Raw genomic sequence first — 26251 nt, forward strand, 5'->3', positions numbered from 1 at the left:
AATTTATACATTCTCTAATACTCTTTAGTATTTACACAAAAACTATAAAGTTGGGGAAATTGAAAAGCCAAAGGTCTGATTATTAATTAGCATTATTTGGTAGTGTAGTACGTGGGATGAAGCAATTATTTGGGCTTTTTTAGAAACTGTTATTACGTGGGCTTTTTTAGAAACTGTTATTACGTGGGCTTTATTAGAAGTTGCTATTAGGTGGACTTACGGTTAGCATTAATGTTAGTTATTGGCATTACAGTTAGTTATCATGTTAGGCTTTGAAAATTTATTTAATTAATAAATTATGAATTAAAAATGCAAAAAAATAAAAATAAAATAAAAAATAAGAATGCTGGCCATAGAGAGGTGCCACATCACCTCCTCTATATTCAGCTTTATATATATAGATTTGAGATATAGAGTGTGTTTGGTATGAAGGAAAACATTTTCCAATTTTCTCATGTTTGGTTGGGTTAAATGTTTTGGAAAATATTTTCCAAATCAACTCATTTTCCTCAAATTTAAGGAAAATGACGTCCCTTCAAAACTCAAGGAAAACATTTTCCAAAACTCTCTTCCAACTTCCAATTAAAAAAAAATTGTTGAAAAAATCAATTTATTTGGTCTCTACCCTCAAACCAGCCCCCCAACCACCATCCCAAAAAAATAAAATTAAATTAAAGTTTGTTTTTAAATTCAATATTTTTACCCCACCCTCACCCCTACCCCCAAGCCCTACCACCACCCCTCCCAAAAAAAATATTAAAAGTTGTTTTTAAAAGATATTTCTAATTTCAATTTTTTATTTTTTTACACCCCTACCCTCGACCCCCCCACCCACCCCTACCAGTCCCCCCCCCCCAAAAAAAATAATAATTTTAAGTTTGTTTTTAAAAAATATTTTCGACTTCAAAATTTTCATTTTTTCCACCCCTACCCTCAAAACCCTCACCCCTTACCATCCCCCCCCCCCCCCCTCCAAAAAAAAATAATTTTAAGTTTGTTTTTAAAAAATATTTTCGACTTCAAAATTTCATTTTTTCACCCCTACCCTCGACCCACCCACCCACGCCCTACCAGCCCCACCCCCAACCAGCCCCCCACCCCCAACCAGCTTTTTTATGTTTGTTTTTAAAAAATATTTTTAACTTCAAAATTTCAATTTTTCACCCCTACTCTCGACCCCCCCACCCCTACCAGCCCCCACCCTCAAAAAAAAAATTAAGTTTGTTTTTAAAAAATATTTTCAATTTCAACAATTATTTTCTACTCTTGTAAAAATAAAAGAAATTTTTCAAAAACATTTTTCATTCATAAATCAAACACTAAAAATCTTTTTCGGAAAATATTTTCTACTCACCAACCAAACATGAGAAAATAAGTCAAAAATCAACTTGTTTTCCAAGAAAACATTTTCTAGGAAAACATTTTCCTTCATACCAAACACACCCATAACTTCTTGAGTTTTAAATCTTGGGTGATCACAGTTTTGGCAAAATCTGTATTTAATGGCATTTTAAAACAAAATTTCTTGCGTATTAAATCATCGATGAGTCAATTAATATCAGATAAAATTATTGTCATGCGATCTGGAGATCATTAATTTGAGCTTTGGAATCGGTCTTTTGGAGAAAAGCATGATAAGGCTATGTATATTAGATTCTTGTGATCCAATCCTTTTTCTAACTACACGAATAGCGAAAGATTAATGTATCATATTTCTGTTTTAAATTATACATTGTTAAGTGTAATTTTTCCGTTAAGAAAAATGAAAACAAAATGTGATGTATATCTTAAATTATTTTTTGAGATAACTGTATTTTTGGTTTCCTAGTTATTGACAATTTTCTGATTTTAATCCGAAAAGAGCAAATACCTCATGATTTTTTATTTTCAATTATAGAAAATTAAATAAACATTACTTTGGAAGATTAAATCTTAGTTTATTAATTATTAGTAAGACGTATTTTTCTCTTTAATTTTGTAAGGAATAGGTCTATAAATTAAAGTGATAAGGGTCTGAAAAATACCTCAACTTTGGTCGGATTTGCTGTTGCGATACTAAACTTTCATGAGGACCTATTACCTCCCTAGACTATTTAATACTATATTTTTTACCCCCTGAATTATTTAATAGTGTATTTTAAAGGTATATATGTGCCCACGTGGACACATTACTATTTATAATTTTGCATTATTTTTTATGTCCACGTGGGCAAATTATATGTTTAAAATACAGTATTAAATAGTCTAGGAAGGTAATAAGTCCTAATGAAAGTTTAGTATCGCAACAACAAATTCGACCAAAGTTGAGATATTTTTCAGACCCTTATCCCTAAATTAAATGTTCATGATATTAGAATTTTTTCCACATTTCGTGCTGCTTTTATTAGAATACATTAGTGCCTTGCTGGCTTAAAATTTTGTACAAATAAATGAACCTGAATTAACAAGTATTGATTATTCATCAATCATCAACATAGATTGTGGTGGAGTGATAAGATTACTTCATTCTTAATTAGAGGTGTAACACCCCATATTCTACGTGTACTAGTTTTATTTATATGACACTTATAAATTTCCTTGTGGTATAGTTATGGACTCGATTTCCTATGCAACTAGTGACAATAAAATAGGTTTAAAGTGAACTGCCCGTAGATTTTGATGCGACCCGATTAAGTTGACGTTGATGGAAGCTTTTAAACTTGAGATCATAAGGTGGTATTTGAGTCTAAAGTTTAAATTGACATAGTGTATATAAGTTTTAAGTTAAGTTAAATGTATTAAGGTCTAGAAATGGAATAAAATATTGAGGTGCATGCTTAATTTAACGAAGCTAGTTGGTGATAAGTAGGTCCATCACCTAATTTGACTTATTGACCAGTCCAAAGGACCAAGTAGGTGCATCACCTACTTTGACTTATTGACCAGCCCAAAGGACCAAGTAGGTGCATCACCTACTAAGACTCTTTTGACCATGCAATTGGGCCAATTACACTACCACTTGCATTAATTTGGCCCGAGTTGAGTAGAAGGCAAAGGGGAAAATGGATAGCCAAGGCCTAATATTCTTAAGTCCAAAAAAGGCCCAAGTGAAAAGTCTAAGTAGGTGGATCACCTACTTGCATTAATTATGGCCCAAATTGACAAGAGTGGAGGGATAATTAGCAGTAAGGCCTAACAAGTGTTGAAGTCACAAAGGCTCAAATTAAAAAGCCAAGTAGGTGGGTCACCTACTTGACAATATATGGCCCAAAATTGGCCAAGAAAGTCGGCCAAAGCACCTCCTTTTTAAAGGGATAAAGATTAGATCTTTTGCTTCATTTTTAACTTGCAAAATTTCAGATTTATTAAGTTTCTCTCCTAGTCTTTCTTGTATTGACACAACAGCCCTAAAACACCTTAGGGTTCTTGAATATTGACCCCTTTTTCAAGTAAAAGTTTGAAGGAGAGTTTCAGTTCTTGAAGTTCAAGTTTAGAGGATAAATTTTCAGAAACTAAGGAAAGGCTATTGTCCATTTTTGCCTCTCTTTAAATACAGGTTTGGGGTGTGACAAAAAATGGTATCAGAGCAATTCGTCCTAGGGAGTCGACAAAGCCGTGTCTTGTAGAGCCTTACTTGTGAATGTGTTGCGCGCTACTTAGGCATTTAGGAAATGTTACTTTCTTCATAATTCAAATCGTGCGATAGAGCAAAGTTAAGAAGTCAATTTCCACTTGCACCTGATCATATTATTCATATTATGCTTACTATAGTTAGGTTAATGGTAGCTAAAATGTCAACATTCAACTACATAAAAGGATCTTAAGTTATCAAATTTAGACTAGATTGAACCCATTTTATTTAACCGTCCCACTCCACAAGGTATGTAAAGGTTTTTATGTTATTTGCATTTTAAGTTGCATTTTTACCATTTGTATCACGTTGGTTCAATTGAGAAAGATGTAGTATATGCTTAAAAAATGTTTGGTACCCTAGTTACATATATGAGTTGTAGCATTTCCAGGCAGATCTGCGAGGATGTAACCAACTCTTGAGTTCTATATTTCCTCCATATTTATATAATCTATTCCTATAGAGGACACTTGTTCTTAGTCTGTGCTATACATTGAATTGTCGGCATTACACATGTACTCGAAATTGATGTTGTTGAACCAGTTTTTTTAGTTGGAAGAAGGCAGTGGCACAATCTGATAGGTGAATGTATCAGTGCAATAGTATTACTAGTGATACCCCTAATTGACCGACAAGGCCCAAATTCTCACCATATATCATCCCGAATATATTAATAGTTGAATTTTTATATGTTATGTACCAGCCACCCCGAATAAGTACTAATAACATTTGTATTCTTTTCAATGGTTATAAAACTTAAGGATAAGTGTGTCAATTGCTGAAAATAATATATGTATGGTAGTTCCTATTATGATCTATGTTTTGGCTATAGATGATTAGTGTGTGACTAAAGGGTAAGATTATAAACAAAAGGAAAATTGATTGGTTAGACCTAAGTTGTGATTAGTCGGGTTATACATGGAGGGATTAGAATACATGAAGCTAATAGTTTTGATTAAAAGGTACTTGATAGATAAGAAGCATGTGAGAATGAAGCTTGAATTACATGAGATGAATATGTACGTAGAGCTTCTAGTTAGAAAGAGATGGGATATGTCAAATCCCCTAAACATAGGAGTAGGAGTGATATGAGGATGCTATAGAGGGGTGAGATAGGTGGTTATGAAAGAGTCAATGCTAAGTGTATAAGGCAAGAATAAGGTATCAACTCTTCAACCCTAACGAGTTATAAAGGCACAGCCGGGAACAATTTTGTGAACCTTTGTTAGATAGAGAAATCATTTTAGTATTGATTCAAGTCTTGATATTTGGTCTTGATAACAACAAGAACAAAAGAGGAATAAAAAGGTCACCTAAATAGAAGATACATGGACCTAGTTCATCTACATCATTAGTACAAAAGAGAAGTAGAGCATTATCCACATGTATAGAGTTCCATCACATTGAATAGGGCTACTACAAGATTCATTTAATATATGCCTGCAGTAATTCGTCACTCATAGTCTAGTTAAGGCAGAGAAAAAATTGATCATATGCTAGTTGTTCTTATTTGCTATCTTGCATGGGAAAAGAGTCGGAGCACCCTCACTTGTTATATATAAATAAAAAAAAAGAGGAAACTTATTAGTATGGCCAGACCTATCTAGTTAAGCCCAAAGAAGCTAACTCTAAGACGTTATGAATCATGATATAACTTTATAGGTACCTGACATTTACATGTTATTAGAGTTCATGTTTTATGGTGCGTTCAAGCTTCACTATTTATTTTCTATTTCGACCTTCAAAAGGCACCAGATATTGAGCATGATATAACACAAGCTAGTAACGAAGGTAAAATTGACCTCGGCCTCCTACTCCAATAGATGAACTATTGAGGATTTTATTTCTCTATCTTAACTGTAGTATTTATAATGACCTAGAAGGAAACAAAGTTTCAATAGTAGAAATCAATTGTATGTGCTTTGAGGTGAGTAAGGAATATGAGAAAAACTATCCCACCCGTGACTTAATGTTTAAGACAATGTGTTTGCCCTTAATATGGTAGAGTGGTTCTATAGGATATCTTGTAGTTTCCAAAGATGATTTGTTATATAATTATACATGTTGCATGTTCTATAACTTATCTATTTGTATGTCATTTTTTCTTTGTGGATCACTTTCTCACATGTTATCTAATGTCGTAGAATGTTTACATGTAAGTGTTATCCGCTTTAGAGCACCCTTGTTTATTGTTATATGTTTTTGTAGGACCTTTTCCTTACATGTTATTTATTGCACTGGTTACTTTTCACATGTCACTTGTCCATATTGTGTGGGTACTGCATGCTAATTGATCATATGTTATGGGAAAGATTAGTGCGTATGGGTTAGATGACTCATATATCACTTGTTTACATGTCATATGCATCATAAACCATTTCTATATATATTACATGCCTCATAGCCTACTTGCTTAAACATTACAAGCCTTATAGATTTTCTAGTCATGTGTCATGTGCTCACTTGCTCATATATCATGTGTGTACTTATGGACATGTTCGTCCACCTATCCATGCGTTATAACGCACTTGCTCAATGTGATTTGTGTTCCGTAATTCATTTTCTTATATGTCTACATGTTTTATAGTCTACTTTCTTACATATTATATATTTCGTAGCTTTAGTACTCATGCATCATGTGCTCATCTAGTCCATTTCCTACATGCCCTATAGTTCATTCGCTCACACGCTACCCTATAGTTCATATGCATGTGTACACCACATATTTCTATAGCTTAATGCTCGTGCACCATGCGCTCCCTTTTGGGCTAGTCTGCCTATATGTCATACCCAATGTGACTTGTTTATCTGTATAATATGCCTCTCTGTGCTTATTGACTTGAGTTTTGAACAATTTGGGAAAATGTTTCCTTGTAATCACTATGTAATAAAGAGTTTGACCAAAAAAGGTTGGGCATATATTTAAATTTTATCACAATCATAGATAAATAACTTAACATAATGCCTTATCGGAAGGTGCAACATAAAACTTTAGAGTTTATATTAACAGCTATGCGTTCTTATAAGACTCACCTTTGGAAAGCGTCATAAGATAAAAGAGAACGGAGAGTAGAGCCCCGATAGGTTAGACCTATGATTTTATATGTCCGTTCCATATAATTTTTTTTGGGAGATACTATAGTTATTCTTGATTGTTAAGGCCCGGAAGCTAAGCTCAAACGATGTAATCTCCATTGAAGTATTGTTGAAGGACTAGAATATAACATAAAATACTTGGGAATAGAAGATAGTAGAAATCCTAAATTACCCTCCTCATTCTAAACATCAACATAAGGATCTGAGATCATGTGATCCCCTATGTGATCATAAATCCTACTGGCATTTGTTCATTTGATATGTCATTTTTGCCTCTCTTTAAATACAGGTTTGGGGTGTGACAAGAGGTTTCGAATTAGAGCCCTGAATATGAAGAAAATTACGTTGGGAGCGTCACCCCAAATGAATCCTAATGTGCGCGATTTGAATTTAATCAAGACTCTAATACGGACTTTAAACATCAAAATGGATTATTTTTTTTGACATTTCAAATAGGGAAGAACAAATGTGACACTAATTAGAACACAAGTAGCTAGCTAAAGATGTAGATAAAACTATTGACTATATATGTAATGTGGATGTTGGGGATCTTATCAAATAATTAGATGTGAAGCCTCGTGTTAGTATGGATTCAATAAATTATATTAAACATGACTTAATTTATTTTTTTTATTCTAATTTATATGATATATTTTTTATTTTAGTCGATTTAAGTAAAGACATATTTTATATTTGACTTATATTTAAATAAAGTTATTAATATTTTACACATATCAAATCTCACTTATTTAACAAAATATCTTTAATGACGTATTACCAAAGCATAACAAAAAAACATCTGTTAAATATTTTTAAAAATAGATATTTACATTCCGAAAAACCTTTGATATGTGATAAATGTGTCGTTAAAAAGGTTTAAAAATCTAAAAATATTGTCAACATAAAGCAGACCACGTCGAGAATAGAGAAGTGGTATATATATAAGTCCTAGACTAACGACCCAGTCCAGTAGCAGACGAATTAGGCTTGAATGAATATTTGATTTCATCACTACATATATTGTGCGTCATTTTATCTTATCTCATTGTTTTGACAATTTCGTATTAGGAGCCACAATTTGATTTACTCTTTTTGTCTCAAAATAAATGTTATTTTAATTAAAAATAAATATTATTTTAAAAAATTTATGACACGAATTAATATATTTTTCTGATTATATTTTTATATTTCATCCTCTTAATAATATTTAATTTCAAAAGAAAATTATCAAATAGAAGAAATTTAGTAAATAACATAATATATATATATATATATATATATATATATATATATATATATATATATATATATATATTAACAAATATATATATTTTAATTAAAATAACATTAATTTTAGTACGAAGGAAATAACAATATTTATGGCGTCATCACTATTTTCATAATTCTTCCATAGGGAAATATTTTAAGAAGTTAGCTACCTCATCAAGGGTGTGTTTGATAAAAAAATATGTTTTTGATAAATAAATGACCGAATCGAAGTACCGAACCATTCCTCCTCTCTATAAAAATTTAATGAAGAGATATATTAAGATCCCTTTTTATTTGGTCTTGAATATGTGTGTTTGTACATGTTGTATTTTCAACTTATTTTTTCTATCACGTAATTATTGAATAAATAATACGAAAAAAAAAGTTGTGGGAATCATAGGATTCCATATAATTTAGATGAGTATTTCATTTAATTTCTTCGTTAAATACTACTAGAGTCGTCAAAACGGGCTTAGTTCATGGGGTCGGTCCAACCCAATCTGTTATTGGGTAAAGTAGGGATATAATTTCCAAGCCCATTTAAAATTAGGGCTTATAAGTTCGATTCATATAAGTCTTGGGCCTTTGAGGCTTGATCGGGTCGGTCCATGGGCCAAAACTATTTATTTAAGGATAATTTACAAAAATTCCATTAGTGTGTGATCTAATTACTTAGATGCACACTATATATGTTGCAATAAGATTTTGATGTATTCAGATACATGTCTCGGAATACATGGACTCAAAATTAGGTGTATACACAAATACATGGCCGTCTCGCCCTAGCCCATAAAATTTCTTGACCTACAAGGCTTGGATCGGATGGGACTGAACGAACTTTTTTGACAACTCTACATATTACTTAACTTTTATATTAATACAATAGATAAACAAAAACATCTTCTTAAGATAATGAAGCTGTAAAAACATTATACGCTCTCTTTTAAATGGGTTGTCTCAGAGTTTTAATAAGTAAAAAAACAATTAAAAAAAGGTGTTTTTAAATTAATGATACGTAAAATTTATTAAAATATTTTTTAATTTTATAACTTTAAACTAAAGTACAATATACTAAATATCATTTAGTTTTGTGATTTTAACTATTTTACGGGAAAAGTTAAAGATTCAAAATTATCATAAAAGTAAAAAAAAACACAAATTGGAACGGGGAATCGAAGTATTAGTTTCTGGTTAGGTTTTCACTTATTAATAATATACAATACAATATAATTAATATATAGATCTAAAAACATAATTTCAAAAATATAATGAAATTAAATAATAAAATTTTAAAACTAATTGAACCCCTAAGTTTTAAAAATGGATCCATCTCTGTTGATAGGTAACCTAAAATAAATTAAATAATAAACAACTTGTTATAGCATATCAAAAGGAAATGCTAGTTTTGTAAATAAATAAATTAAAAGGAAATTTTGGTTTGTGGTGACGCCACGTAGGCGGGCCTAGGGTTCTCTTTTATATATATATATATATATATATATATATATATATATATATATATATATATATATATGATATATGATATATGATATATTATCTCCGTCCACTTTTAATTGTCATGGTTTCCTTTTTAGAGTCAAACGATAAGAACTTTGACTAACATTTTACGATGTGTTTTTCATCATATTGATATGCAAAAAATTGCAATTCATAGTACTTTTCGTATGGTTTTTGAATATCTAAATTTTTTGTTTAAAATGTCTAATTAATGTAATCTATTTAACTTTGAAAGTTAGTCAAATTAACTTTTAAAAAGCGCAACATAACAATTAAAAGTGGGCAGAGTAAGTAATATAGTTTATATTCATTCGAAAAAAACAATGCTAATAAGTAACAATTAATGTTTTTCTATAGTACTATACCTATTCACGGGAAAGATCAAAGGTAAGATTTTTTCATTAGTGATGCATCATCTTGTAGTAATTTATCACTTTTTTTGCATGGAGGGTCCCATCCCGCGGAAAACACTCACTACAAAAATTTTACGCTTATATTCGAAATTTTTGATTAAGAGAGGAGTAAGATTATTCATTGCATCACATTGATTGATAATTTTTAGGACAATTATTGTGACTAAGATTTAAATAATTATTTGTTACTAATCGATATACATTAATCATTATACACATATTATATGTTTGTAGATTATTTATTAATAAATTTAAATAATTGGATGAGCGACTATATATTTGGATTACTTCTTCTTGTAAGTCACAGTTAGAATTATGCACTAGTTGCTAGGCTATTGTGTGTTGAAACGCGTTTCAGATTATATTTATATCAAAGTGTTTAAATTATTTAGTATCGTTTATTTATCGTAGTAGGTAATTTATTTAATTTAAAAAATATAAACTCCACACTCAAAGAAAGTTTTACTCTAGATTTAAATTAACAAGTAGACACATTTGGGCCTGGTCTTGTACAAATCTTTGTTCTTTTGAAATAAAAAATGGCCTATGGCCTGACTTTAATTTTTTTTTTTTAAAAAGTAGACACATGAATAAGTAAAGAAAAATTCAATATATATTTTTATAAATATGCATAAAAAAATCATTTTAAATAGGATTTCCTATTGATTGGAACAAGTAAATATCTATAAATAAATAAAAAAAGACTGTGGCATATGGGCTTTTAATTTAATAGGTAACATGCATGTCATGAATTAAATAAAGGAGAAGCACATACGAAGTTAAATCGATTTTAGTAGGGAGCTTTTTATTTCTAAAATATTTTTTTTCATCGGAATTTGAATTAGTCGAATTCGTGGGGATTACTATTAGAAATAAAGTTTTTTTAAAAAAAATTGGGATTCAATGAAATTTTTGTGTTAAATGACATGATTTCCACTTAACCAACTTACTAGAAAAATGCATCGTGAGCATTTATGGTGAGAAATAGATTCTTATAAAAATAATGAGAAACTTTTTATTTTTTACATATGAAAATATTACTATTTTTTATTGAGCGATTCAATCAAAATATTTGTAGGAATAACCACTTTACATTTTTCAGTGGGAATTTTCAGTAGAAAATAGTGATTTTTTAGTAGTGGCCATCACGAGGACTAAATAAGAGTCAATTAAGAATAGAAAAGTTTTTTTTCGCTGGATGTGATTTATTATTCTGGGCGAATTTATACCACTAGATAGAGCGTCTTTTTATTAATAATAAAATAAAATTCTCAATATGAATAATTACAAGGAAGAGGGTCGAGACCTTACTTTACCAATCCTAACGAGATAAAAAAAATTTCTCTTAATGATATAATGAAATGAATATTGAATCTAATTTTTACGTGAAATTTCATGTGTTTAGAGTGCATTTGTTTTCCGTTTTCCTCTTTACTCATCAATTATTTACTAAAATCTAAGTTGAAAATGACATTTATTTGTTTTCTGTTTTCCTCTCTACACTTTACTCATCAATTATTTACAAAAATCTTAGTTGAAAATTAAATTGATTTGTTTTCTATTTTCCTCTTTTTATTCATTTCATTTTATTTTTTCCTGATAATGACACCAGAAAGATTTTTCAAAAATTGCAAAAGTTTTGATGGTTTTGGTCCATAAAACGTGATGAAACATTTTAATCTAAATAAAGAAATTACGTATAACTTTTTTGGATAAAGTTGAAATTGTTGTCCAATTGTAAAAAAAAAAAAAAAACAATTAACTGGGTGTATACGCAGTGTGCTTAAATGTTAATCATGATTTAAAGTGCGTGGAAACCAATAATATGCATTTTGCCCCATAATTGCGTTATAAATAGTTGGTTAATCAATTCAATAAACAAAAACAATGGATCGACGAAAGTGAATGAAGAGGACATTTATGTAAAATATTTATTTAGTTAGTATCAAAAAAATGATTTTTTTTCTTATTTGACAAAATTTTAATTCCACCATTAATATTTTACTCATATTAGATCTCACTTATTTAGCAAAAATGTCAACGATATGTGATTTTTGCAACATATTGTGTTAATCATGATTGTACCTATCGTACTATTTCCTTAGTCCATTTTTACTAATATTGTTTATTATGTCATCTTTTTGATATAATCAATTCAATGTTTTAATAATTATATTAGAAAATAACTAAAGTTAATAATAAGAATAAATTAGAAATTAAGTGATAAATTATCTCTTTATTTTTTAAACTAAAAAATAAATATGAACATCTATTTTAATATAGTAAATAAATAAAAATAGGGGAGAAAATAATAGTTAGTCTTGATGCAATTTTCTACATAGTATATTTAAAATCATAAATTTAAAAAATAATTTGATATACTATTCATATCATTATTTAGGATCATAAAATTGAATTAATTATATATATATATATATATATATATATATATATATATATATATATATATATATATATATATAAATCACAAATGTAATTTCAATGAAATATATCTAAATATCATTAAAAGATGTAATGCAGTGGATGAAGTTACTTCTCTCTTAACTACTGATTTTGAATTCGAGCCTTAAGTATGAAAAAATTCTTCTTAAGAAGCATTTACCACGAAAAGGACTCGATGCAATGTGAAATTAAAATAATCAGACTTTAATATAAATATCGACTATCACACCAATGTGGCTGAAATATTGATATTGAACACTAATGATTACCTCTTTTTGTTTCATCCCACCTTCCAAATTACCACAAAGGAACATGATTGAGTATATTCTTTGAGGATTCCCAAATTATTTACATGATTTTTGGGTCTTGCAATTACTACTAGGAACTCCATCACTTCAGAAAAATAATATTTGGTAAATTAATTACATTTTTTTAATTTTATATTTCTCAAAAAGAAAATTTATCTTTTATGTGTTGGAGATTTGAAAAGGTCATTTTCATCTATTTAATTTATATAATCGGTCAAATGATTTTAATATCCTCCTCCCTTCCATAAATGCCAAATACTCAGGATCTAGATATAATATAGTTAATAATTAAAAAAATTAATTAGAAATTGACTTTTCTCCTTTCTATTTTTTTTCACCTTGATCTTTCACGATGATGTTTATGGCGATCTTTTATATATATCTACCAAACACAATAAACAGAGACATAAAAACTCATGTTTTACTATAACTGTCCATTTCAAACTTGCATTATTACATAGATATATAGTTTTACGACAACCGCCTCTTTCAAACTTGCATTATTACATAGAGATCAGTTTTGTACATGTTGGAAGTTGTTGCTATAACTTATACTATTATTTTTTAGAATAATTAATTATTTACCTATAGAAAATAAATTAAGATTTGATTTATTTGATTACAGTATTTAGGTTCCTAATTTAAAAAACGTGATAAATATATTTTGTGTCAAATCCACTCATAAGGAGTATTAATTACCCCTTAGCTCATTAGTTTGTTCTGCTTCTGAATTCTAACTTTTTATTAATAAAATACGCCATTATGCGTTAATATAGGATAAATATATGCCATTATTCGTATAGGAAAAAAGAGTTTCTTCAAATTAGATGACGATTAGGGTTAGTGCAATGTTTTGCATCTCCAAAGAATATCTAGGTTGTGGACAAAATGGATTCATCCGCTCGACTATGATCGGTTTGGATCGGTTATTGGTCAAAATTAAAATCAAACCAACTTAATCGGTTTTAAAATTATCAAAACCAAATCAAACCAAATATAATATATATTTATCGGTTTGGTTGTTATCGATTTCGGTTCGGTTATTAACCACAGACAAAAATAAAAGAAACAATTAATTCAAAACGTGAAAAAGTGACAACAATCCATTCAAAACGAAAATAGTTAGAATGACTGACATAACTTTCAGTAAATTGAATTTACTATGAATAAAGCTTCAAAATTCATTATTTTGGCCTAGAAGAAAGAGAGTGACATTTTCAATCCCACAAAGAATTGTCATAGATACTCATATACTTGAAACCAATAAGATAAATATTCCCACTTTGGCCATTTTTGTTTTCACAATTAAATTATAAATAAATTTTGATGAAAACATATATAAGATCTTTAAAATTGTTTATAAAAATAATATATTATGTATGTATAATAATAAAATATATGTATATAATTTGTCGGTTCCATACCGTTCGGTTAAGTTATTTCTTTAGTTTTTTCAAACAAAATTATAACCAACCCAAATACTATCAATTTTTTAAAATATACAACCTAACCAAACCAAACCTAAATAAAATCGGTTTGATTCAATTTTTCGGTTAGGATCGATTTTTATCCAAACCGTGAATATCCCTACTCTCGACCATCGATAACGTGAGTCTTAGTTGCTCCAGCTTTTTATATTGAGAAATTCATAAATCTCTTGAACTAATATTTCCGATTAATCAAAATACTTCAAGATATATATATATATATATAGATTAATCTTTATTTCAAATATAAAGATAACTATAGCATATTTTTACTGACAACTGTAGAATATTTTGACTTCTTTGTACGAAGTTTACAAAACAATCACAAATGCCTATATATAAATTAACACACACAATCCAAATGTTTATTTTAACTCTCTCTTTACTCTTCTTCTTCTTCTTCTTCTTCTTCTTCCATTAATATTTTTTTGTTAAAACACTTTTTTTCAGCAAAGCCTTGGCTGACTCCTTAATCAACTTCCAAGCTGAAATTATATGTCTGTCCTCCGTGAACGTAGCACCTACTGCAAACCTTAACATATATATTCCACCCACTATAGTGTGTGTCATGTAAATTCGACCCGTCGAGTTAACACTATCAAGCAATTTCTTGTTTAAAAACTCAGTGTACCCCGGTTCATGTTCCTTGTTGGGGTTGAACTGGAAGCACACGAGTGAAAAATGTCGTGGCACGACAACATCAAACATCGGATCGGACCTAACGAACCCTTCAAACATTTTAGCCATACGAACATCGGACCTAATGTGGCTCTGAAGATTGGCTACGCCATAACTACGCATGACGATCCATAATCGGAGAGACTTGAACTTTCGTCCCGTACCGATTTGCCAGTCTTTGTAATCAACAACCGAGTCATATTCAGATCGTTTATTACGTAAGTACTCGGGATTCGTGCTCAATGCCTTGACTAACACGTTTGGTTCTCTCACCCACATGCAACAACAATCTAAGTAACTTAATAGCCATTTATGTGGGCTTAGGCTTAACGAGTTCGCTCGTTCGATTCCATCGAGATATTGTCTAAACTCTGGACATATACACGCGCTACCTCCATAAGCAGCATCCACGTGGAACCAAATGTTGAATTCCTCAGCCAGCTGACCCAGCTGGCTGAGAGGATCAACTGCTGTTGTGGAAGTGGTCCCAATAGTAGCACAGAGGAAAAGTGGGACCAGTCCAGCAGCAACGTCAGCTTCAATAATTTCATGTAGGACTGAAGGAGATAAAGCGAAATCGCTTTCAATAGAAGTTGGTACCGCACGAATATTGCATGGGAAAATACCAGCTACTTTGCAGGCTTTGGTATACGTAGAGTGCGTTTGATCAGAACCGTAGACTACAAGTTTTCCGATGTTATCAACGCCTATATTATCGAGCTTACGATCACGTGCAGCGATTAACGTGCATAGGATCGCTTCATTGGTTGTACTTTGAAGTACACCACCACCCGTGCCAGAAAACATAAAGGCTTTTGGTAATTTCAACATATTAGCGAGCCAGTCCATGACTATCATTTCCAACTCCGTCATGGTTGGCGAAGCCAGCCAGTTAAATCCAACGGAGTTGAAACAATTGCAAAGCATTTCACCGAGGAAGGCAGCTGAGCTAACAGTAGCAGGAAAAAATGCGAAGAAATTCGGGCTCAACCAATGGGTCATACCGGGGACAATATGGTTGTGGACATCTTTAATAATGGATTCGAATGATTCAGGACGATTAGGGGCATTTTGGGGTAATTGAGTACGGAGATAACCTGGTTCGACTTGGCTTAGAACCGGGTAGGTCTCAATATTCTTGTAGTAATCAGCAATGAAGTCTACCATTTGATGGGCTTGGGTACGGAATTGTTCAGGGTCAAGTGGATTGAATTTTGGGAGGATTTGAGGGTTGTTATTTGAATTATGGCTTCCCATAATAGATGTTTGGAATTAAGTTAGGGAATTAGAGAGGGAGATTTTATAGCAAAAGGGGAAAGACAAAGTTGAAGGAAAAGTATTGGTAGTTAGGAAGAGAGTAATGCTCGTTTGGTTGGTGTGACAGATAAGTAAATAGTGATGGAATAAAAATTTTGTACCTTGTTTAGTTGTCATATTTGGAATTACTTATTCCACCATTTATATCATAATGATGGAATAAGTTATCCCATATACATGATGGATAAGTTATCTCAATATAGCTAACTCCAAAATAGCTAATTCTGAGATATTTTGTTCCCAACCAAACGATCCGTAAGGAGAAATTTGTATTGTTGATAGTAATCAAATTGATGATTGAAATCAAAAACGTATTTAAACCGTCAACATGAAGCAGACCACGTCAAGAAAGAGAAGTGGTTGCTTATTTAGTCAAATATTGGAAAACTCTTTTCATATGAGAACTTTTTCTGTCTACAACTTTTATTCTATAAAATAGTGTTTTTTTTCTTTGAAAAGATAATCACTTCAAAAAACACTAATATTAAATATTAGCTAAATTTTTAAAGACCTTCCTCCAAAATCTAATAGTTTACTTTACGATATTGTGATTATCATAAATTTTTTAATAACAATTCTTATAACCTATTTATTTATCATTAATACAAAAGAATTATAATTTGTCTAATTTCCCCCCTTTGATCCATATTTTTGTTTAATTAATTAATTCTATTCTCAGAGAATTTGTTTGAGATGATTTTCTTTTTTAATATCTTCTCTAAATCCTTCCTTTCTAGGAATCATTACTCAATAATGTTCTTTTTTCAAATCTGAATATGTCATTTTTAAAAGGTGGAATATAAGCACTATATAATTAATAAAAACAATGAGTCTTAATTAACATCTTTTCGAAAATAATTATAAAATAATATAAATTGTCATGTTTTTGAACTCTAGTAAAATACAATATAGCGAATCATTACTCCATTAGAGTTTATACGATGGATGGGGAATCGCATCGATAGAAAACTTTATTTTTTCAAAACATTTTAAATCAAATTAGTACTTCAAAGTAGAAACCGAACCACTTAGTAGAAAAATAAGAAGAAAATGAAAGAAGTAGACAAAATGGGATAGGGTTTTCTTTGTTTTATCCTAAATTTGCTTGCACGTATATATACTGCCAAATACTAGTATGAATTTTTTAAAATAATTTTGGGAACTCAAATAATCGTTTTTTTTATCATAAAAACTATTTTTGTTCAAAACGTCAAGCTAACGTATTTTTCACAGAATAAATAATTATGTTCTCAAAAAATATTCCAAACGTACTAAAATTCTGAAAACTAAATCGAATGTATGTTCTCTTTTCTTAAAAAAAAAAATACAAACAAAATTTCCAATGAGAAATGAGATTTTTTATATATTATTTTGTATTGATTCTACTACTCTACTATTCTGTAGCGGAGACAGAATTTCAATTAAGGGGTATCAAAATATAAAAAAGTAAAATAAGATGGAAGCCAAGAAATGTCAATATATATATATATATTCAAAAAATATTTTTTTTTGACTACACAGTGTAATTTTCTGACGATAGGGTGTCGATCGACACCCTTCAAAAGTCAAGTATATGTGTCTCCGCCACTGCTAGTATTACCCGGCATATATTATAATTACTATTAATTATTTGAATGTAACGATACAACTCTATTTCTCGTTCATTTCACATGCACTAGCTAGTGGACTCTTTTCTATTTCAAATAGTGAAAATTGATATACGTTACATTGTACTTCCATCTAATTATTGGTTTGTTTTTTCTTACATAATCGATATTTATATTGAAGCCTGGATTAAAATGTATTTGCATGCTATAAGATTTTGTCCAAGAAAAAGTACCCTTTAACAAAAAAAAATCTTACATACGACTCTTAAAATTCAACGTGATAAATTTAAAATTCTAAACTCATCCCGTTTGTGAAACACGTGTCTAATATGTGGTCCAGAGTTTTTTTTCGTTTCTCATCCGATATCCGGAACTCACATTGGAGTCCGACTGAATTCGGATTCGCGCGGAGAGGTTCCACATTGAGGGTAATATGCTCCTTAACAAAGGAGGCTACGTACCCAAGGGGACTCAAACCCGAGACCTCTTGGTTAAGGATGAAGGAATACTTACCACTCCATCACAACCCTTATTGGTGGTGGTCCATGAGTTTAATTGTTAGGATCTTGTAAGGGGACAAAAGAAAAACAAATATAATTGCATTGGAGAGAGTGAGAAAATGACTAAACGTGGACAATAATAGATCACAAACTTTTTTACGATAGCAATAATATATCTAGTAAAATCATATAAAATTGAATCTTAGAGCATAGATTGTAAGTAGGTTTTATCATATATTTTTTCTTTTGAAATATAGAGGTTGTTTCTTCCAATTTCTTTTTTTTTTTAAAGAAATAAAAAACTCTCTTTAGTCATATTTACAATTTCGTGAATATTACTATAATAACCTGACAATTTAATTTTGAGCAACTTTCACATATAGCAAACACAAAATTCATATTTGTATGCTATAGCAAACTTTGCATAATTGCGCTCCATAGCAAACATAAATATGTATATTTCGCTATACATATACAAAAGAAAGCAGTTGTAAAATCTGTTTTGGTATACATATACAAAAAGATCAATTGTATAAAGTGAGAAAGACGAGTGAGCGAGCGAGATCTGGGAGAGTGGCGAGTGAGATCTGGGAGAGTGGTGAGTGAGATCTGGGAGAGGGGAGAGAGGAGAATGAAAATGTATGTATATATACAATTTTCACGCATTTTATACATTTGCGTTTTTGTATAAAGTGAGAGAGGGAAGTGAGAGAGCGAGATCTAGGAGAGTGGCGAGCGAGTTCTAGGAAAGGGGAGAGAGAGGAACGAAAATATATGTATATATACAATTTTCTTTCGCTTAATACAAACACAAACACATTTTATACAATTTGCGGTTTTTGTATAAAGTGAGAGAGACGGTGAGAGAGCGAGATCTGAGAGAGTGGCGAGCGAGATCTGGGAGAGGGGAGAGAGGGGAACGAAAATATATGTATATATACAATTTTCTCTCGTTTTATACAAACACAAACGCACTTTATACACTTGCGTTTGTATAAAAAATGAGAGAGGCGAGGGAGAGAACGAGAGTGGCGAGCGAGATTCACCAGGAGAGAGGTTAAATAGCAATAGTTTGCTATGGGGTACAATTAAATCAAACTATATTTATAGCATTTAATTTGAATTAATAATTTGCTATTATATACAATTTCCCCTTTAATTTTTCATACACTGCATATTAGATCGAGGACCCGGTGAAATTGGGCTTGAGCTAATAATCAATTCTCATTATCTTTAGCGGCGAATTTCAAATTGGGGCCCTATATATATATATATATATATATATTACCTTATATATAAGCCAACAACAAAAAGAACTAACACTGTAGTATTTAATTGTACAATAAATTATGTGAGTTGTACTATTTATATTTTATCCATATTTAACTTTATTTTACCTTATCAGTATTTAGGAATCAATTCTTATAGTGTTAGAAAAATCATATTTATAGAAAAGGGATTAACTATCATCTTTGTTTCCCCAAATCATTTCTTGAATGGATGGTTTTGGTTGGGGTTGAATGGTTTTGGTTGGGGGGGGGGGGGGGGTGTGAAGATCTTTTTAATTATTATTTTTTGTCGGGGAGGGACAGAAAGTTGAGTGGGATAAGAAAAATGTTTTACTTTTTATTTAAAATAAAATTAAAAAAAAGGGTGTATTACACTCCCAATAATTTATGAAAGTTAAAAATAATAATTTATTTTTGACACTTCAATCTATATTACTTGAACGGTCTTGAATCTAACTAATAAGATACCTAAATGATCTTTTGGAATCCAACAATAGACCTTCTTAAAATGCACATGACATTCTTGAATTATTTTTTTATTTTTTTTGTAAATTTCTAGGTCCACTATTGTGTGCATCACAAAGGAGAAACTAAATAGTCAATACTCAATTGAAGAACAACTTTTATTTGGCAATCTACCAATTTTAAAATTCAACACACTACTTCCCACCCCTCTAGGAGTTATGTGCTTGTTACGTAGGCCGGAGACAGAGTTAAAAAAAAATATTGTATATATAAAATTATAATTTTTTTAATGTAATTATATATATATATAGATGATAAATTTCTTGTTCCCACTACTCATGGCTTCTTACGGAAGGGAATAAAACCATAATTATTGTTACAACCTTTATATTGTTAGGATTAATGTTTTAATTAATTTTAAAACTGTTTATCTGATAAAAGTTTTTTTATTTTCAAAAGAAATCAATGTGAATTGAAAATTAATTAGTTGTTGTAAAACTTAAGAACAAAAGAATAATATAAAGATGAATAATATAAGATAACTTTCTTTCTTTCAAGTGTTCACCAAATCTTCAAGTGTATACAATATGAACCCTTCTGCCTCTATTTATAGTGTAACATAGAGGCATACAAAAGGTTAGTTATAAACATGGCATTAACATGAATATAATGGAGGAGGTTATAGAAGTGAAAGGTTACAAGAATAATGGTTATAAAGTTGGAGGTTATGGAGGTTATGGTTATCTTCATAATGGAGGAAAGTAATGGAGATAATGGGTGAGAGTAACTTCTTGGTGTAGTGGACATCCACACTATAATATTTTATAACACTCCCCCTTGGATGTCCATAGATAATATGCCTCGTAAAAACCTTACTAGGAAAAAACCCTGTGGGAAAAAAATCCTAGTGAAGGAAAAAGAGTACACATCTTTTAATACGCTTTGAATGTTGCCTCGTTAAAAACCTTACCAGGAAAACCTAATTGGGATTAAACCATGGTTAAGGAAAAGAGTACAATGTGTATTTTTTCTTTCCCTGATAAAAATTTTACTTGATATCTCGGAGATGATGCATTCCAATCTTATATCACAACTTCTCAAATTTACAAGATTATCACTTGAATGGGTCTTTGAACGTCTATCTCACCATTTTGTTGAAGATCATGTGTGAAAAAGACTTTTGATGAAATATGTTTTGTCCGATCTTCTTTGATTGTATCCTCCCTTCAATTGAGCTATATAGTATTTTCGTATATGGTGGCCGAAATATCCTTTTCAAAAGAAAATAACATATTTTCTGAATATGATAGATCATGATTCCAATCAAACACACTCCCGACTTAATTCATAGATCAATATTATTTCTGCATGATTTGAAGAAGTGGTTGCTAATGTGATTCTTTGAATGCCACGATATTGTTGTGCCTCCATATGTAAACAAATAGCTCATTTGCGATCGAGCTTTATGCATATCAAATAATATTCTGCATCTACATAATCAAATTATTTCTAACTCAGAGATTGATCATTTCAATTTTATACGTTGCTCGTATTTTCTTCTCAAAGAAAATCACACATCTTCTATGTGTTGAGTCACTTTCTTTGTTAGTTTCTTGTCATAACTTGAATGATAATATGACAATCATTTACATAATTTTCGTTATGTATATCAAATAATCTTCTAGCATTTGCATAACCAACAATTTATAAGTGCACCAATTGCACTAATACATGACATTTTAAATCATTTTCATGAGATCAAAAAGATTCTTTCTTTGTGTTAAGCAGTCTCAAAACCATTGGGTACTCAATGGAATTACTTTAAGACTTTTTAAATCCTTCAAGGATTTTCATATAACCTTCATCGTTATAATAATCATTCATTATACATATTCAAGTATTTCATCTATTGCCAGACTGAAACAAGTTACATTGCATCCACCATTGGAGTATATATCTCCATTTAATATTGTCAGGATTTGTACGAAAACCTCTTATGCCCCGAGGCACAAACCATACTTTATATCTTACGGTTATATGTTCATACAATGATTCATTTGTACCCCACTGACATATATTTTGATCTATGAACTATAAGTTCAAAAACATCACTTTTCTAAGTGAAACAAAATATACTTGAATAGTGCATTTTATTTGGCCAATCATTTATCTGTTCACATTATATGACAGATTCGAATTTAAGATCCTCGTAATCACTTATAGCATTGAGTGCTACTTCATAACAAAGATACCGTCAACGGTCATTTGACTCGATTCCAATACGACATAACTTATCGAGATCTCTTCATTTTTCATCATTTTCAGGTACCTGAGCCTTTGCCAAGGTTTTATGAAGTGTTATGTCATAGTGTTCTTTCAAAGCACTTACATCATTATCATGACCATTTTAATAATTTGCTCCTCTCCTTCCTCAAGGATTTTTACGTTTGGAATCGATTGGTCTATCACGCTTCTAGCATACCATAGACTATGTCCTTCAATGACTACTTATTGGAGCATTTGCAACTTAATTAAAATATTAGGTCAGCAAATAGATCTGGCAAATTATTTGCAACATTTTGCAAATGAATTATCTCTTGAACTTCAAGTTCACATTTTTTTAAAACGAGGATCTAGATAATTCACTCCACACATAATTTCAGCTGCTAAACATATCTCCCCCTAATGTTAGGAAATCTAACATTCACCCCCAACCTCATTTGGAAATCCATCTTTGTGCATGGTGGAGGAATAAAATCATATGTGCACACATCAAATTTTTAGATGGAAATTATTTGGTTCCTGACTCTGAACCAATTGTGATGAGAGAACCTTGTTGGCTTGATGCATACACGTTAAATAAACTCATTTCATACCAAATTTTATTTGAGAGATTTGTTCTCATAATCATTGGTCTAGCTATAATTTGTGGCATACAATTTCTGCTAAACCAACCAACATTATCAACATAATTTTATAGTTTGGAACTGTGCTTTTAATTTAACAATTTGAGTAAACAACCTTGCAAAAAACCAATTTGTAAGTTGATACAAATGCACGTGTGACCATACCATAGATGCATCTATTAAATCATAAAGTAAGCGGTCCACAAGGCAAGTGAACGAGCCCATATTCACCTCTTTATATGTTCCAAATTTCAGGGGATTCAGTCCCAACCTTTGCTGGTATAATGATAATTTTATAATGAGAACAAGCAACACATGAGAATTCTTGAAGAATCTTTTATTTCTTCAACATATAACCCCATGAATTCTCAATTCTTTTGCATCACATTTGAACTGAAATGGTCAATCGGTTATGCCAACTGATATTTATTCTAGTAAATTTCTAGTTTACTTTTGCATACGATTCCATCATCATGCTTATATTTGTATACAACAAACAAGCGAAAGGCGGGTAACCTTTTATGTAAATATTCATAACCCTCTTTGATTGTAGTAATCTGAAGATATTCTATCTTTCAATAATTTACAGTCTCAATATAATTATTTTTTTTCAATTCCTCCGAAACTTAAAAAGTTTCTTTTGAGACTTACTACAACCTCAATATTATGAACTATTTTCATTTCTGGTTAGTAACAAATTATTTCTTCCAAAACTCTTAATTAAGTTTGTGTACTGCCACAAATTTCACAACACCATTCTTATGGTGACCATCTCCTTCAAGGAGAAAATTATAATTATTGTCATGGTTAAAATTATTAAATGCAAGACTTATTTCTTGACAACCAATGACAAATTTGTGTTGCCACACAACAACATTTATTTTGATCATGACCACAACCTTTATTAAAATAATTATTTCTTTCTTTTGTCCTCTAATAGTTCATAATAAAATATACCACAATATTTGTGTAGTACTCAAAGTATATGACCAAAATAATCGTTTATGTCAAAATATTTTTTTTCAATATCTCAAACCTCACGTAGAGGTGAGATGTGACATTTATCCAACCATACATGAACATGTCCTTATCCATATGAACACAAGTCACATTTTTTTCAAGAAATGAACCATAACCATTTGTGCATGCTCCATAAGTTTTTATCAGAAACTCATTGTCATGCTTTGGCATTATCAAATTTATGTGACTCACCTCAACATCACTTTAAGAGGTCAAATGTACCAAATGTACTACCACTTTGTATTCCTTTATTTTGATGGAGGATTTACAAAAAAATTCAAATTGGCTTACATCAACAACAATGTGCTCAATATCTTTTCATATCACTTTGATGGATAAAAATTACATTCACATTTGAAGGACCACATTAAGAGACAAAGTGCCCAATAACCTTTCATACCACTTTGATGGACAAAATTACCTTTACATTTGAAGGACCATCTAAGAACCCATAATGTTCTTCCTTTTAATTACCACAATGATGACCATTAACATTTTACCACACCCATATTCATACGTTCAACCACTTGTATTTTTCAGACATATTATGCACTGCTACCACATTTCCATAAGAGAATGGAGCAAATTAATTGGGCAAATTTCATGACTTTCAATCAAAAGTATACAACTTTATGTTAGTCATCATCATGTCATCACTATAGTGCATTAGGACTTAAACCCAATGTCTTACCCATATAAAGACGCCTTTGGTCATAAATCAATGGGACTTGAACCCAACTTCTTATTATCATGGTGCACCGAGACTTTACTCGATGTCTCACCCCCTTGGCGCGGTGAAACTTGAATTCACCGTCTTTCCCTCAATCAATGTCTTAATAAACCAAATGCATTACCAAAAAATAAATATTGAATACCATAAATATAATTTGATTTGACTTAAAATTGAGTAAAAATGAACGACACTAATTAATTAGAACAACATGTTGGAACCATATAAAATCCCAAGTTAAAATAAATTAAAACATTTTAATAGTCTCTCTCAACATTGTTATGAAGATTATCATAATTTACTAACCATTTTAAAATAACCACAAAACAAGTTTTGTTAGTACAAATAATATATAAGATATGAAGTATACCGTGCAACCGAAAAGTTACTAGGATAATTGATAAAAATCAAGAAATACCTACCATTGATTCTTGATGGAGAATGAGCAACTTGTGCCGATAACGTGTTGTAAAACTTAAGAACAAAAGAATAATATAAAGATGAAGACAAGAGGAATATAAGACAAGAGGAACAATATAAGATAACTTTCTTTCTTTCAAGTGTTCACCAAATCTTCAAGTGTATACAATATGAACCCTTATGCCTCTATTTATAGTGTAACATAGAGGCATACAAAAGGTTAGTCATAAACATGGCATTAACATGAATATAATGGAGGAGGTATGGAAGTGAAAGGTTACAAGAATAATGGTTATAAAGTTGGAGGTTATGGTTATCTTCATAATGGAGGAAAGTAATGGAGATAATGGGTGAGAGTAACTTCTTGGTGTAGTGGACATCCACACTATAATATTTTATAACATTGTTCATTTAGTTTTTTATGTTTTCGGTTCTTGAAAGATATATATTTATTGGTAATATTCATGAACTTATTAATAATTCTTTTTTAATAATAAAAAAATTGTTCAAAACTTTTATTCTATAAGTCGAGTTAAAATCACTTCAAAAAAAAATTTCCCTTAATAATATTTGAGAGACATTAATCAAAAGGTGAAATCACCGATTCAAGACCAGAAGGGCAGCATTCTTGAATGCTATTTGATATGTGGCTAGTTAGATCACGAAGATTGATAAAGTTGTTACTTATGGAAAAGACTCTAACCATCTTTAATAAACGTATTAATGTACTTCAAAGCCAAGCAAATTTATTTTAAATTACTTACTCTGTTTATTATTATTCTTGTTCTCACATACACTTGGAGAATTAATAGTTGAAGTAAAGAATCTTGATCATCAAGTGGATGCAATTATTCCCTTATTTTGGCATACATATATGATAATTCTTCACTTGTTACTGATATTTCTAATTGCTAAATTAGGAATCTTTAACATTATAGATAAATGCACACTACAGTACATGTTTCTGACCAGTTTCACAGAATTAGATTCCACGACAGAGCAGTTACAACATTATATATTCTTTTGACGAGTATCTTTTTTTTTTCTATAACAACGATAATAACATATTCAGTATGATTTCACAAGTGAAGTCTGAAAAGAATTGGGTGTATACCGACCTTAATTATCTTTGATAGAGATGTTATTTTTGAAAGA

The 26251-nt window shown here is 30.5% G+C and overlaps 1 protein-coding gene across 1 annotated transcript; it reads right to left on the reverse strand.

Annotated features, from left to right (window-relative positions):
* Positions 1-14581: 14581 nt before the first annotated feature.
* On the reverse strand, positions 14582-16099 carry LOC125817684 (tryptophan decarboxylase TDC2-like). The gene has a single exon (XM_049497239.1). It carries the CDS (start codon positions 16097-16099, stop codon positions 14582-14584), a length of 1518 nt encoding a protein of 505 aa, XP_049353196.1.
* Positions 16100-26251: the final 10152 nt, after the last annotated feature.

The sequence above is a fragment of the Solanum verrucosum genome, unplaced genomic scaffold (genome assembly GCF_900185275.1).
Source record: "Solanum verrucosum unplaced genomic scaffold, falcon-dt-bn FXZP01000280.1, whole genome shotgun sequence".
In the NCBI taxonomy this organism is placed as follows: Eukaryota; Viridiplantae; Streptophyta; class Magnoliopsida; order Solanales; family Solanaceae; genus Solanum; species Solanum verrucosum.